At 38.0% G+C, this 15,809-nt stretch overlaps 1 protein-coding gene and 1 long non-coding RNA gene across 5 annotated transcripts in view; one reads left to right on the top strand and one right to left on the bottom strand.

The window, feature by feature from the left end:
* MORC3 (MORC family CW-type zinc finger 3) overlaps positions 1-13,992 on the bottom strand; it is a 34,899-nt gene extending 20,907 nt beyond the window's left edge. The window contains exons 1-6 of one of the 4 annotated variants that reach the window (XM_072968958.1): positions 13,823-13,992; positions 5,511-5,583; positions 3,594-3,726; positions 2,511-2,724; positions 1,805-1,953; positions 393-540 (exon numbers count right to left, since the gene is read on the bottom strand). In XM_072968958.1, coding sequence (XP_072825059.1) covers positions 393-540; positions 1,805-1,953; positions 2,511-2,724; positions 3,594-3,726; positions 5,511-5,583; positions 13,823-13,861 — 756 coding nt within the window. In that variant the 5' untranslated portion in view covers positions 13,862-13,992. The other 3 variants (XM_072968976.1, XM_072968967.1, XM_072968960.1) reach the window with 3 other exon arrangements.
* On the top strand, positions 13,903-14,952 carry LOC116284228 (uncharacterized). Its single transcript, XR_004193984.2, has 2 exons — positions 13,903-14,032; positions 14,600-14,952. It is a non-coding gene; the product is annotated as an uncharacterized lncRNA (long non-coding RNA).
* The last annotated feature ends 857 nt before the right edge of the window (positions 14,953-15,809 follow it).

Below are 15,809 nucleotides of genomic sequence, written 5' to 3'. Positions count from 1 at the left end.
TTAATGTGTGTGTGTATGTATAGATTCTAGAATATTTTAAATTTTAAAGAGACATACTCTGAATTTTTTATCTAGAGTAACTTAACATTTTGATTGAATTCATCAATATGGCCATCACAGGATATACTGATTCTAGTATTTCCAATTCAAATAATTAACCACATCATGAAAGAACTTTTATAAGCACTGTTAGACCTGATAACTTTGCAATTAAAAAACTGTTTTCTAAGTAAATAAAACAACCAGTGCACACATGACAAATTTAATAAATTGGTTCATGTCTAAGATACTTTCACTTAGAGACTGCTGGCAGCATTTCTAACACAAGTGGATAACGTAATTTCCATTATTTGATGATTTCCTCATTCCCACAAATAGAGTGGAATACATACCCTTAGGGAATAGTCACTCTCAGGGGCAATTTGGTCCATCCTTTCTTGCTTCTTGTACCCTTTCTTTCCTGCTGTCTCATCTAAATCTTCTGGAATCCTGATGTCATATTTATCCTTATCAAAATCAAACTCTGTTGCACTTTTGTAGCTATAAAAATAATAATTTTTTAAAAGAGCTAAATTTTAACTTCACCATAAGCAAGCAAATAACTATTAGTTAACAAAGATATAAACCTTACTGTTAATTGACATCCAACTTTTTCATTAGCTTGGAGTCATGGTCAGGGTAGTTGGGGGAACAAAAGCAAGGGGGAAAAAAAGAGAGAAAGAAGGAAAAAAGAAAAGGAAGAAAAGAGAAGCAAAGAGAAGAGAAAAGGAATCCAGGAAGGTACAGAAAAAGTGTATTCACCCACACTGCTGGTGGGAATGTCAAGTGGTAGAAGCACTTTCTGACTGTTTCTTAAAAAACTAAACATGCAATTATCATATGACCCAACAATTACACTCTTGGGCATTTATCCTAGAAATATAATCGTATTTCCACAAAAACCTGTATGCACATATTTTATAGTTTTATTCGTAATAACTGAAAATTGTAAACAACGCAGATATCCTTTAACAGATGACTGGTAAACACACTGTGGTCCATCCATACAATGCAGTATCACTCAGCAAGAAAAAGGAAAACAAATGAACAAACACAAGAACCTGGGTGAATCTGCAGAGAATTATGCTAAATGAAAAAAACCTAATCCCAAAAGGTTTCACACTGTATGATTCCAGTTATATAATATACTTAAAATGACAAAGTTACAGAAATGGACATGTTAGAGGTTGCCAGGGATTAAGGAGTGGATATGGATAGAAAAGGGATCTCTGTAGTGATGAAAACGTCCTGTATTTTGACTGTACCAATGTCAATATCAATAGTACTACTGTACTACAGTGTTCCAAGATGTTACCACTGGGGGAAAATGGGTAAAGGGTACATGAGATCTAGTATTTCTTATAACTACACATGAATCTACAATCATCTCAAAAAATTTTTAAAAATGGGGTGGGGGGAGGGGAGACAAAAAAAGACAAAAAAAAAGAATACAGAAGCTCAGAAAAGCACAAGAATTAAAGAATTTTAGACATCACTATTTGTAGTTTATTCCTATGGTTTAATATTTCTTAGATTTCTCAATATCACATTCATCCTAAATTTTAAAATCTTATTTGCAAAGGATTTTATCCTCACAAGGACTTAGGAACACAGAAGTCTCATCTGTTATTACTTTCATTAACTATGCCATAAAATGAGGACCATCCGATGTTTCTACTCTGTGTAACAATGGATGAATGTAACGAAGTCGTTTCCACACATGCACTTTACTTCCCAAATGGTTAACAATTAGCTGAACATTTACCTTCTGAGATTCCAAATAATGATCCTTGTCCCCTTCTTACCAATGATAGCATCGAGTTCTGCCAGTAATTTCTGTTCCGTAGAAAACAGAGAATGTTCCAGAATTGCAGCAAGGCTTGCTTTTGATTCTGTCGAATTAATTATCTGTCGTATATCCTAAGTTAAAGACTTAGACCAATGACATACTTTTCACAATTACAATATGGAAACCAACACAAACAGAAAAATCATTTCCTAAACTATTTTCTAAGTTTTACAATGACAGTCTGACTTCAAATGAACACCAAGAAGAATGAAATATGAGCAAGCCTATTATTATTAACTAATTTAATGATTTCCAATATTTGAATGTGTTTATACAGAAGACATTTTCCTAAAGATATCTTGCTTTTCATGGTTGTTGAAGAAAATTTCAAGTCAGATCGTAAGTCTTAATAGACCACGGTAAGACTGAAATGAAGAAGAGAGCTACGGGAAGCTCAACATAAAATGCGATCACTTTATGTTAACGATTTCCATGGCACAATTCCAACAGAGAACAGAAAAGAACAAATGTTTAGCCTCAGATGTAGGGCAGAGGCAGTGGATAGGAACAAGAGCTAGAATGGAAAGCGTGATTGAAAAACAAGAATCTGGAGGGGAGGGCAAAGGATGGAATGGTTCATAATATTTCTTCAGAGTTTCAATTTCAAAATCAAAAGGATATGGTTTTTGTTGAATGCCACTATTGGGACAACAACATGTTCTGCTTTTATGACTTCCAAATAGGTCTGAGACAAGAAGCCCACGCTCATGCTTTCTCCATTTTTGGTAAAAACAATTGCATCTTTACCCAAACGCATAGAACCTGACTTGAAGCCATTCCCATACAATCCAACTGGGACGTGACCATTCATGGTGACTTTGTCACTGAAGCCAAAGCTAAAAAGAAAAAAAATTAAATAATAGGTATAAACTTCATTTATTTCAATTCAAAAGCTGTAATATCAAGTAACAAGCCTAAATTTGAATGCTGGCCTCATCCTTCCTAGCTGTATAATCTTGGGTAAATTACTTTTAATCAATCTGTCTTAATCTGTTTTCCCATCTCTGAAATGAAGGAAACCAAATCCACATCACAGGGATGCAAGGACTGCACATAATGAACAGGAGCTTACTGCCTGGCACATCCTGGCTAAATGGCCGAATTATAATTCTCTTATTCCGAATTATGATTCTCTTATTCTCAGCAAGTCTGCTGTACTATGATTACCGATGGAGTCAATGTGACTGTTTGGCAGCATAAGGAGCATTTGAGGGACAGGAGAAAGGTCTCTGCTGCCAAATCCTCCTTCTACCCTGTACCTGTACCAGTATCTCAGGTTCCATTTCAGGCACATTTGGCTTCATCCTGACATTCTGTTCTGTGACTCTAGAGCCCAAGGCCTATGCCTATGCTACTTCCTCATCCTCTGACTCATTCAAAAATTACCAGTCCCCCTTCCCCAAAGTATTATGTTTCATTAGTTCAAACTAATTCCACAAAAGTATAAATAATTGATGTTAATGTGCTACAACTCTAAAGGAACGGTGGAATTTTAGGTAAGTCAGACATGGGGAGGGGTGATGAGAATGACAGGGATCGCCTAATAATCTAACAGCAGTAGAAAATGACAGAAGACTTAGAGAATAGAGCACACCAGGTATACATTTTGTGTTTAAAAGATAACTACTGGCAATACGTATGACACATGAAACACCTGAACAAGGTAAAAGCAAATGATTTTATCAAGTGTGACACTTTTACATACCTTAGCATTTTATGTAATTTGTCTGAGGTCATACCATTCCCATTATCAGTGAATGTCAGGCATATATGGTCACTTATCACTGTTTTGTCAATCCATATCTGTTTAGCATTCACATCAGGATCGTAAGCATTATCTGGGAACCAGAAGTTTTGAGAAATTTTGATTTTGCATTTAAAGAAGAGCAATTAGTTCTGAACAATCCTTTAACAAGCAACAGGACAATGTGTTTTAAGGAAATTTTGAAAGTTGAAATGTTTAGGAATTCCTAAGACTTTACAACATGAAATCTAAACTGTACTGTGCCATATATCATTCATTGACTATTACAGAATTAATTCTATCCAAAGCCCTCCATTTGTTATATAGAGCGCCAAGCTGGTACCCACTACACTGAAAAAGTGTAAAGCAAGAAGTATCACTGCACTAAACAGATGAACAAGACAGGAAGGTCTTCTTCTGCCCGAAGAACTAGCCTAGCTATCATAAGGGAAACTGAGAGCTGGGTGTCAACAGCATTACAAGTTGACATGGAAGGTCCACAATGTGGTTACTGAATAAATGGGAAAACAGTATGCTCATCTACGTACACAGATGCAAGTTTGCCATCTATATACAGTTCTTCAAATTGTGGCCCTTTTCAATCCAACAAAAGTTTCTGATGGCTTGTACATTTCTCTCGTCTTTGTACCCCTCCACATTTAACACCCCTGCCTAGCATACTTGTTTCTCTAAGAACAGGTTAAGTATGAAGGACTATATGACAGAAAAACAAACAAAAGTTCAGCAATAGCTAATAGTAATAAAATCAACTTGTGAACTAAGATCTGAATATCCCTAACTGACTAAAAATACTTCTTGAGACATATTTTGAAGTCTTTATTATAACACAATGATTCCCAAATTATCCTTCCATAAGACCACAATTAAAATCAAATAATCTTTCATCAATCACTTTAACTTCATAAAAAAAACTTAAAATTTGATACACCACGAAGAGCACCATGATTTTCAGTTGCTCTAATCCAAAGCTAGAGAAGCACTATGTATGAATGAACAATCCCAGGCTGAGGAGCTCCTCCAGGTTGCCATAAAAAAGAATGACCATGAAAAGCTGCAATATTATTTAATGTGCACTTCAGGGTTTACATGTGAACAGCACACGTTAGCTGTGAGACTTTAGAAAATCTAGCTATATCGCAGAAAAGAAGGGTCCTGAAATTTTCTTTCTTTTTCTTACACATCCAACATAGGACCCTTCTTTGATATAGAATCTATATCTAAGAATTCCTGAGGATATAGTTTTCCTTTATTATCTGTTTCTCAAATAGGCTTAAATTTTAAAATTCATGTATATCAATTTAACTAAGAAAAAAATCATGACTTATAATGCAAATCCGATCACAATCTTGTTTTTCTCATGTTCATTGAAACATTTTTAAATACAATCTTATATCTTGATCATTCTATCTATTGGAAAAACCAAGAAATTATCACAAATCTAACATATAACATTAATCCTTCTACTTACTAACAACAGAAAAATGAATCCACCGTTATAAATACATTCCAACTATTGAAAAAATATATAATTCTAACTTTCTGGCAACAGTCCTATTTCTTTTATAATCAGAATGAAAATATTTTCAACATAAATGCCATATGAACTTTGCAAATTAAAATACTTAGATTTGATAGGAGTACAGGGAAATAATTTGATAATAGTATAGGGAAGGCTGAGCAGTGATTAATTTGACATCCACTTGAGCAGTTGTTACACTAGGTAAGCTTTACCAATGTTATCACTGAGATACACTTGGCTTTTTAAAAAAGCACATCTGCATAACACTTTTCAATAAAAACTTTTTAGAACTTCAATTTGCAAGCAACAGATTATATATGAAACATCATTTTACATACCTATTAATTCAGCAACCGCACTAAATGGCCAAGTGTGACTAGTAGAATTTGTATGTAAAAACTTCGGGCAAAGCTGAAACAAATCAATGATTCACGTAAATTAATTAAGGTCTTAATTTTGAGAAAAGAAGCCAAAATAACTTTCTATTCCAGTATTAACACTGAGACCAAGCAAAACTTAGCTGTTTGCCTCAGGATATACCTGGAAGATATAACCTAGCTTAGATTCCTGGAAGATATGGCTGTAAATCAATTAAAGAGTTTCTCATCAAGATTTGCTGCAAAACCTTTGCCTCCTTGTGTCTATCAGTCTAGAGCCATATCATACAGTGCCCAGCCCCAATGCTATCCACCCTGGAAGACCGACCTCAAAATTACCATGAGATAAAACCAAGACTTTGTCAAAGAGGTGTTTTCTCCTTTAGTCCATTAGAGTTAATAAACTTAGCTTTGCTTATTAATCAATGGGCTTTTCTCATGGTCTCTCCAACTTCTTTATAGTTGAACTTGTGGCAGTGGAATCACATTTATCTATAAAGCCTTCAAACAATGTCAAACAACAGTTCAAATGCAACGAAACTTCTTGATCTCCATTTTATGTCTGATTTTACGTGGTAATACAGTATGGAAGACTATGTCAATCAACCTCATGCTATAGGAAACTAAATTTCTGAGTAATATAGACATCAAATGTATAAAAGTGTACAGAATGGTTTGAAAAGGCTGAGGCTTGAAGATTTCAATATGGAGTATTTCCATGGAATGAGGACATTTTTGTGTTCATTTTGAACAGATTATCTCATATTTAAGGGGAAAAAGGAGGCACTTTAAGTGTTTCCTGTGAAGAGCCCTAGAAATTTGATAAGATTATAAATCTAACCAGCTGTCTTTGTAGTGTTCAGCTGCTGCCACAAGGTGTCAGAAAGAGGTCTACTTTTCCCTGTTCACCCTTGATTTTAGACAATTTCCAAGCATGTGTTTAGAGTACACATGTGAGAAATGGTATTCGGTAGAAGAGTGGTCTTCAAACTGGAGTTTATGTAATTTGGACTTTCTATGGTATACAAACATGTAATATGGCACACATTATGTAATAATGGAGTATAAGTAATTGAGATTTTCTAAAAACAAAGAGCTTTTACAATGAAAATCAATTTCCAAAACTTCACATTGCACAAGAAACCTTTTTTCAAATTCGTTTATCTGAGATTTTACCTGAGGTCAGCCCTTGGGAAGATCTTCCTGTCCCAATTCCTCCCCTTACACAACTATCATCCCCCCATTTAAAAAAGAATGTCTTATTCCTCAACCATTCTCAATCTTTCTATGGGGCATGACCTTGGGGTGTAAAAATCTCTGGTACCAAGGGAGAAAATGATTAATCAACACTCGAAACCCTTAGTTTGCCTCTATTTTATTCATTTGTTAGATGTGAAGTACGGAATTAGAAATGAGGTATTTTGGTCCATATCATAATACTTTGATTTCACATGTGGACAGGAATGTCAATTTTCATTTAATGAATTCATCCTATACACCAACTCCAAACTGAGTCCCAGAGGAACAAAGCAAAGAAGGAATCAGTAGGAAATAATAAATCTAAACAGTGGCTTTTGGGATAATTAAGCACAAGCATTATTTTCAACTATTCTTAAGTCTCATCTCTAGAACGTGTAATTAGCTGGAAAGAAAAACACCCTTGAACAGCCAACACACACACACACATAGCAGGCAGACTATGGATTATCTAACTAGAAGTGTAATCTTGAGAAAGAAATGTAACCCTCTGTGCCTCAAGTTTTATCATCTGTAAAAATGAGGGTGATAACAGTATCAGCTTACCCAGTTGTTAAAAGAATTAAATAATTTCATATTTGTAAATGCTCAGAAGAACACCTGGGACATAATAAGCATAATAAGCATGTGTTTAAATTAAAAGTATACCTTTAAAAGCACAATTGAGCTCATGTAAAAATAAAAAAAACTTTAAGGGCCTCAAGAAGGAATTAAAAACAAAAATAAGATTTGAAAATGGGAATGCACTGGCGATCAGAGTGGGCTGCTTAACTGGAATACAAAGGGTTCAATTTTAATGGTGACTGGGGACAGAAGATATGGCTGGCAGAAGAGAAGGTGGCACTTGGAAGTAACTGGCCCTATGCCTAACAGGAAGCTTGTATGTTTTTGTTTGGATTCTAGGTTTAAAAAAAAAATTTAACATAAAGTCCTTTAAAGAGGCATGCCTTCACTTGGGTTCAGTGTTTCAATTTATACAACATGCAGAACTACTGTGAGACACAGCCTCGACCAGACCGCACAGGATTCCCCCAGGTCAGAATTTAATATCTGAGTACACAATCTAAAGTAACATTTAAGGAAACAATTTATCAGAAGAAAACGTTAGTCAACAAGATACATAAGTATTAGGATTTCCCCCTCCACCCTCCACAAACACTAGGTGAAAGAACTATCAGCCCTAATAGGAATCCCTAATTAGGGAAATAACTAGACACTTAGAAGGTAATTCTCCCCAGCAGAAAAGCACATAAAAATGAGATGCAACGAAGGCCACACAGATATTTTAAAGAATCAACAGAACTTTTAGACTCAACACATAGTTACAAATTTTAAAAAATCATTTAAATATAAAACTTTATAAACATGAAAACCTGAACACATGGAGAGTGTGTACGTCTGCTCCCTCCTGAAACCACTCTACAATGATGGGAAAAAAGGGGTATAAACCCAAAAGAATCAAAGAAGTGAGTAATAACAGTAGACAAACTTAGTAGTTCAGAAACTGGAAAGCACAGACCCGTGATAACTGATTTATTAGCCTGGAAAGAGCTAAATTCAAAGCCTTAGGACATGGGAAAACCAACAAGCAGGCCAGGAACCTTGGCAACCCCAGACTTTTATACCTTTGAAGTCAAAGGTACTAGAAGTTACATGAAAACAGACAGACTGAAAGTCTCTGAAAGAAGCAGTTAAGATTCTCCAGACTCATCTTTTACCCTCAGCTACCCTCAGCAAACCATGTAAGACTGGAGTTCTCTGGAGAAACTGATGGCAGTGGACTCAGAGACAACTGAAAGCAGGTGGGTTAAAAGCAACTCAGCAAATAGTCCAGAAATAAACCCTCTCATACATGGTCAAATGGTTTTTCACAAGGGTGGAATGACAGTAAATAAGGGAAAGACAGTCTTTTCAACACACAGTGCTGGGAAAACTAGGTATTTATAAAAAAGAATGAAGCTGTACACTTACCCTATACCCTATACCATAAACAAAAATTAACTCAAAAATGAATCAAAGACCTAAACATAAGAGCTCAAACTACAAAACTCTCAGAAGAAAACATAGGGGAAAAGTTTCATTACACTGGATTTGGCAAATTTCTTGAATATGACACCAAAAGCACAAGACACAAAAGAAAAAATAAATAAATTGAACTGTACCAAAATTTAAAACTTCTGTGTATCAGAGGACACAATCTACAGAGTGAAAAGGCAACTTACAGAATAATGGGAAAAAAATCTGCAAATCAAGTATCTGATAAGGGGCTAATATGCCAAATATACAAAGAACTACAACTCAACAACAACACTACAACCCGATTAAAAAATGGGCAAAGACTTTGGATAGATATTTCTCCAAAGATGCTCAACATCTCTAATCATTAGGGAAATGAAAACCAAAACTACAATGAGATACCAAATCACACTCAATGGGATGGCTATTATTTAAAAAAACAAAAAAAAACAAAAACACAACAACAAAACCAGAAAATAACAAGTGTTAGGGAAGCTGTGGAGAAACTGAACTCCTGTGCATCCTTTGAGGGAATATAAATGGTGTAGGTACTGTGGAAAACAATACAGAGGCTCCTCAAATATTAAATATAGAATTACCATATGATTCAACAAGTCTACTTCTGGTTATATACTGTTTATATACTGAAAAGAACTGAAAGCAAGTCTTGAAGAGACGTTTGCACACCCATGTTCATTGCAGTATTATTCATAATAGCCAAAAGTGGAAGCAACACAAATGTCCACTGACGGATACTTGTGTTGGATAGATAAACAAAATGTGGGGTATTCATATGGTGGAATATTATTCAGCCTTAAAAAGGAAGAAAAATTTGACACATGCTACAATATGAATGAACCTTGAGGACACTATGCTAAGTGAAATATATCAATCAAAAAAGACAAATAACGTACAATTCCACTTATATGATATACCTAGAGTAGTCAAATTCACAAAAGGTTAAATGGTGGCTGCTAGGAGCTGGGGGAAGGGGGAATGGAGAGTTATTTTTTAATGGGTACCGAGTTTTAATTTTGCAAGATGAAGAGTTCTGGAGATTGGCTGCACAACAGTGTCAACGTACTTAACACTACTGAACTGCACACTTCAAAATGATTATGATGGTAAACTTTATGTTATGTGTATTTTATCACAATAATAAACAAATTAAAAACCAAGTCAGCAAACTGAACAATGTGATATTCCTATCTCCTTTCCTCTGCTGAGCTTCCAGAAGAACTAGCAGCCAGGTTTATATATGCCATGGCAGGAGACTAGAGGTAGAATTCATCTCTGGAAAACTGAATGATTTCTAAAATTTCTATTTGATTCTTTTACAACAGTGTCAGGCCATTCTGAATAGCTTCCTCCAACCCTCCACCACTTTAAAAAATTTACTTTAAAAGTTTTAAGTTACTTCAAACATACTCATTTTATAGTCTAGCACTTCCATTCTTTAGGGTCAACAGATACTGCCACAGGGTGCCCCAACAAAATAGCTGGCTTTTTCCACCTAATCACCCAACACTGACGCCCACCAAAGAACTAACTGTGCCCATGTATGAACATCTTTCGGTCAACATTTAGTGTCTCACTTGGAAATACAAGCAGAAATCTATTCACCTCCAAACACTTGAGAATGTGTAAAATTAGAATCAAAAACAATACACAGTGAAAAGAACATAAATAGAGGCAATGCAATGAGCAAAAGACACTTCAAAAATACTATGATTAATATGCCCAGTGGTAAGAACAAATATTTTGTTGAGAGAGATTTTAAAAAGACATTCAGAGAATAAGACAGTGTTTACAATAATAAAATATATGATAAGAGAAAGCTAGGGGATCAAGTGGAGAAATCTCCCAGAAAAGAAAAGAAAAAGCAATGGGAAGGAAAACAGGAAACAAACGAGAACAGAAAAATAGAGGGAAAATTTTTGTCAAATAAAAAAGAAAAATCTCCAGATATTAAGGACTTGATTTTCCAGCCTAAGCACCAGTACAAAGCATAGCACTCTATTAAACAATCAAGCATGCCTTTAACATCCTGAGAGAAATCATTCCTAATCTAGAATTACAAGCCAGCCAAATTAGATGTAAGGAAAGGGCAAGAGCAGCATAAACATATTTCCAAGAAAAGACGTAAGAATATACTTCCCATGAACTCTGTTCTTAGGACGCTATACCTGTTTTTGGAAAAACAGAAAGGATTCACTGCTGCCAATAACAAAAAGAGCAAATATTTACTGTGTGCTTATGGCACGCACAGGACCTTTATACGACCTTTAAATGTATCTGCTGGTTTAATTTTTAAAACAACCCCTTAGGTGGTAAGACTGTTACTCTCATCCTTCAGGTCACACATCCAGTTGTCAGTCAGAATCTGAATCCAGGCAGGGTTCCATAACCCACACTCTCAGTCCCTAATTTATTGTTGCCTGCCAAAGGAGTAACCCCCAAAAGCGGAATATGCGGTGGAATGGAGACAGAACAAAAAGGGGAAGGAAACGTCCCTCCAAAAATGATAAAGGGAAGTCTCCAAATTACAACTGAGCCAACCAAACTGACAAAATATTGGGTGTGCTTAAATACATCTGGAAAAGATTTTCCAGTTCTCTGAAAGTTTGGATGAAATAGTGATCAGTACAGAGAAAAACTAAGTAAGCAAAATACAAATTGATTAGTAACTTCAGGGAAAACAAAAAGCTATACAGCAAAGAAAATGCAACCATAGTTCTGGTTGGCTCGTTTGTGAATAATGCGAAGAGTGTTAACCAATCATATAGTAATTCAACCAAAAAAAAGTGACATACACATTAGAAGGCTGAGAGGAGGTGAAGAGTGTATGTGTCAGTTAAATCTACAGCAGGATTTCTGTAAAACAGCAAGACAGTATCAGAATTTTACTTAGAAAGATGGAGGCAAAAACCAAAAACTTAAGTTTCTGTCACTCTGTGTTCCTTTCCAGGATCCGCAGACTTCCTAATGATTTTTTAAAATTTGCATACATCGTGGTTCACCTTTTGTGCCTTAAGTTCTAGGGCTTTTGACAAATGCATAAGCTCATTAATTCCTAGGTCCTCTCCTAATGCAAGCATTTGAGTGCTACAACAAAAGAACGAACATGCCTTTATTCAAAGAAACTTTTATTTATGGGAACTGAAATATCTATGTCACAGAATTTTCACGTTACGAAATACTTTTCTTTGATTTGTTTTCCCCCCAACCATTTAAGGATAGTATGCCATACAAAAACAGGTGGCAGGTTGGATTTGGCCCATAAACTGTAGTTTGCCAACTCCTGTCCTAAAGCAAAAGACCAGTGGAAATGCCAGTCCATAAACTGCAGATGGGAGATTTCTGTCAATAAGATTCCAAAAAGCCCATATTACCCACAAAAGACAGATATAGCACATAGACAGCTGCTACACCCAGAGAGCCAGCTAACAACACTAGTCTCAAAACTATCTTGACCCTTATCCTTGCTCCCTTTGTTTTCTCAGTCTTGAAGAGACAGAGACGGCAACTTGGGAAGAGCTGGGGAAGGGATAAGAGAATCTAACTGCAGAAACAGCAAGGAAAAAAAATAAGTTCACTCCTTTTCCTCACCAGTTTTCTGGGACAGAATTTGGCCCAATCTGAGAAGGAGCAGGCTTTAAACCGAGTAAGAGCTTTCAAAGTAGTTAAGGTCAGATTTAACACTACCTGAGGCTAAATGGAATGCGTTAGAATCTGCTCAGATTCACCCCAGTGAGTTAGCAAATAATGTTTAAAGCCCGTGGTAAGAAAGAATAAAGTTGCTCTCAGTATTCCATCTACGTATTAACTATCTCATTCAATAAACCAGTTACGTAACCAAAGAGCCTTTATTCCGAATATGTGAAGAACATTCATAAATCAAGTCTCCTCCAAAGGAAACAGAAAAATGGGCAAAGGATATGAAGTAATTTTTTAAAAATCCAAAACCAAAAAGGGTGAAATATGAAAAACTTTCAACTCCACAAAGTAAAGTAAATGTAAAGTAAACCCAGATACCATGTCACACTCACCAGGAAAAACGTTAAAATCTGATGATACCAGGTGTTGGTAGGAATCTGGCTGAACGAATTAAAGTAAAAGGGCAAAGCACCATTTTTAAAGTAACAGTACTACCATTCGCATGATAAACTTAATGAGACTGGTGCAGCCATTCCTAGGCAGGAGTTCTCCTCAAGAGGAGATGCAAGTTTCTGCATAACAACGCCAACTTTCTAAGCACAATCAGGTAGAGAGGCCACGCCCACACTTCAGGGTGAGAAAATTTTGATTCACGGAGTGTGACCGCTCCCTCGCACTGAAGATTCAAAGATACAAAACATGCTGAAGGATTTCTAGGAACCCGAGACGCTCCGGAACAAACACGAGACCAAGAGACAAGAGGCGAAATGGGAGAGTTCGGTAACCTCGAGATTTGGGCTTAACTGGAGGGAAGCGGCAGGAATTTAAAAGAAACAGGAAGACTAGTCCCATCTAGCTTTACCCCGTCCCACCGCCAGGAGGTCAAGGCTGCTGGGCATTTCTGACCGCAGACTAGCCCTCCCTCCCGCTCCGGGACGCCCTGCAGACCTGCAGGCCCGCTAGGGTCAGGGTCCCCGCGGTCCGAGGGGCGGACGGGCCGGCCGCCGAGGCCTCGCCCTCGGACGACAGCTGCGGGGCAGTCTAGAGAGAGCCAGGAGGAGGGGCCGTGGCCCCGGCCCGCCCCGAAACCGCAGAGGCAAAACAGAAACCTAACGCGGGAAAAGGAAACTCAGCCCGGCCCGCGCCGCCTGGCCCAGCTCTGCCCGCCGCCCAGTCGCTTCGCCGTCGGGAGAGAGATGGCCGCCGCCTCCCCCGGCCCCGCCGCGGCCCAAGCCGCCGCTCCGGGCCGACGAGTCGCCACCGCCCACTGCCGGCCCCCCCTCGCTTGCCCGCCTGCCCGCCCTCATGGGACACGGCCCGCTCCACCCCTCGCGGCTGCTCACCGCGCTGAGGCGGATCCCGCTGGGTGGTTGCGCCGCCATCTTGAGCGAGCTACAAAGCCAGGACCGGCCTCAGCCGCAATCCGACTGGGAGGCGGCGGGGTATCGCAGTGGAGCCCTCTGTGTTCCGCCCACTTCCGGGGCGGGGCGCGCGAGTGGCCCCGCCCACTTACTTCCGCCTCTCGGCGCAGTGGAATTGAGAGTGTAGGGAAGGTAAATTCCCCCCGGGCTTTAGGACAGCGGGAGAGCTAGGCTGGAACCTCCCGTCCCTGAGGGATAGGGCGCATGCGCGAGGCGCAGCAGGCGCAAACGGGTGGCTGCATTAACTGGGTCTGGAGGCTTTGTCAAGTAGTAACCAGTACTGAGGCTTTAAAGAGCAAAGAGCTTATTTCGGGTATTGGGAATTGCAATAGGGACACAGAGGTTCCAACGAAATAGAATGTTCAGGGAAGGGAAAGAGTCAGGGGATTATGAAGGCAAAAATCACAAGGTTGTTAAAGTTGTCTTGCACGAATTATAATTGACTCTGATACAAAAAGGAAATATTTGTCCTTAAGGGCTAGACTCTCACGAGTTATTTAGTGTAGGGGCTTGATAAGTATCTGTAATTTCTGGAACATTGCATAGATGTTCTGGATGCCTGTGTTAGACGATAAGTGGTCAAAAGGTCAGATTCTAGCTGGGCTGAGTCATGTATAAGTCAAACTTCCTCAATGGCCTCTGACTCCATTTTGGAGAACTCTCTTAGCAATACCAAATCTTTTTATTTTCTTTTTGCAGGTTGAGGGTCTTGTGTTTGGTGCCACAGGCGCTGGTGACCCAAAAAGGTGCACTCAGGGTGCTTGACCTGGTTAGACCTGAATTACTTTGAAAAAGCCATCACATGCCCACCAGTGTCAACATGATTTGAAACCTTATTAATGAATTGAAGACTTTGTACTTTTGGGGTTTACCCTGAAAATTATCGTCCTTCGTCCTGATAGAGTCCTTCCTTGCATGCAATTTATTGAGTCGTGTACATTTACTCAGTGTCAACTTTGAGCTGGGCGTTGGGCTATGTTAGTAGAATACAGAAATGAGTAAGTCAAAGGCTGTCAGATACTGCAGCTAAAGAATTAAAAGGTTAAAAAATATTCATTGCATTTTTGTAATTGTAAAAGTAATACATTTTGTAAAAATTCAAATAATACAGAAATATAAAACATAAAATTTATCCCAATCCCTTTACCAAAACATATAAACAATTTGGTGTACATTACTGTAGATTTACTATATGCTAAATATTATTTACAATATGGAACTAGACCTTCTCTGCAACTTGCGTTTTTGTTTTATCTAATTATTTCAATTTGAGGTTTATACGTGCCCAAATAATTTTGAATAAATGAATGAGGAAATGTAAACAAAACAAAGCAAAAACCTCTGTTCTGTTGTCACCCTTACCACTGACCGTTGAATTGTTGACTGGAAAAAAGTGTACAACCTCAAGGTTGAGAATTACGTTTTATTCAGCGGACATACGGAGGTAGCTCTGAGGGACTGTTCCGAAGACGTAAGGGAGGAGCCAGCATATATACAAGTTTTTGCAAAAAAATCAAGTAATCAGAACATCAAAAGGTTACTGTTAATTAAAGACATCTCAAGTTGATGAATTTAGTGCTTTTCTGTATATGGGAAGATGCAAGAATCTAGGCTCATTGAAAGCACTTTGGATGAGCACCTTAACTCCCTAGGGCCAGTATCCTGGTTTTCTTCCTCCTGAATCCTCTCAAGGTGCACATTGCGGTGAGGGGGGTGCCAGTGGCTGATGACTTGATGGCTGCAGCATCCTTTGTTTACTGATATGGCAAGGACATTCTTTGTCCACAGGGCCAATGACATAATGTGAATCATCTAAGTAAGAGTGTTAGTTAATGCCGTTTGCAATGCTCTGGACTGGGTAATTTCTTAGTTTCCTCCAGCTATAAGACTGTATTGCTATGTAAGAGGC

Source organism: Vicugna pacos, chromosome 1, assembly GCF_048564905.1.
Source record: "Vicugna pacos chromosome 1, VicPac4, whole genome shotgun sequence".
Classification (NCBI taxonomy): domain Eukaryota; kingdom Metazoa; phylum Chordata; class Mammalia; order Artiodactyla; family Camelidae; genus Vicugna; species Vicugna pacos.
The sequence above is the reverse complement of the archived record's forward strand: the minus strand, read 5'-3'. Positions and strand labels throughout refer to the sequence as shown.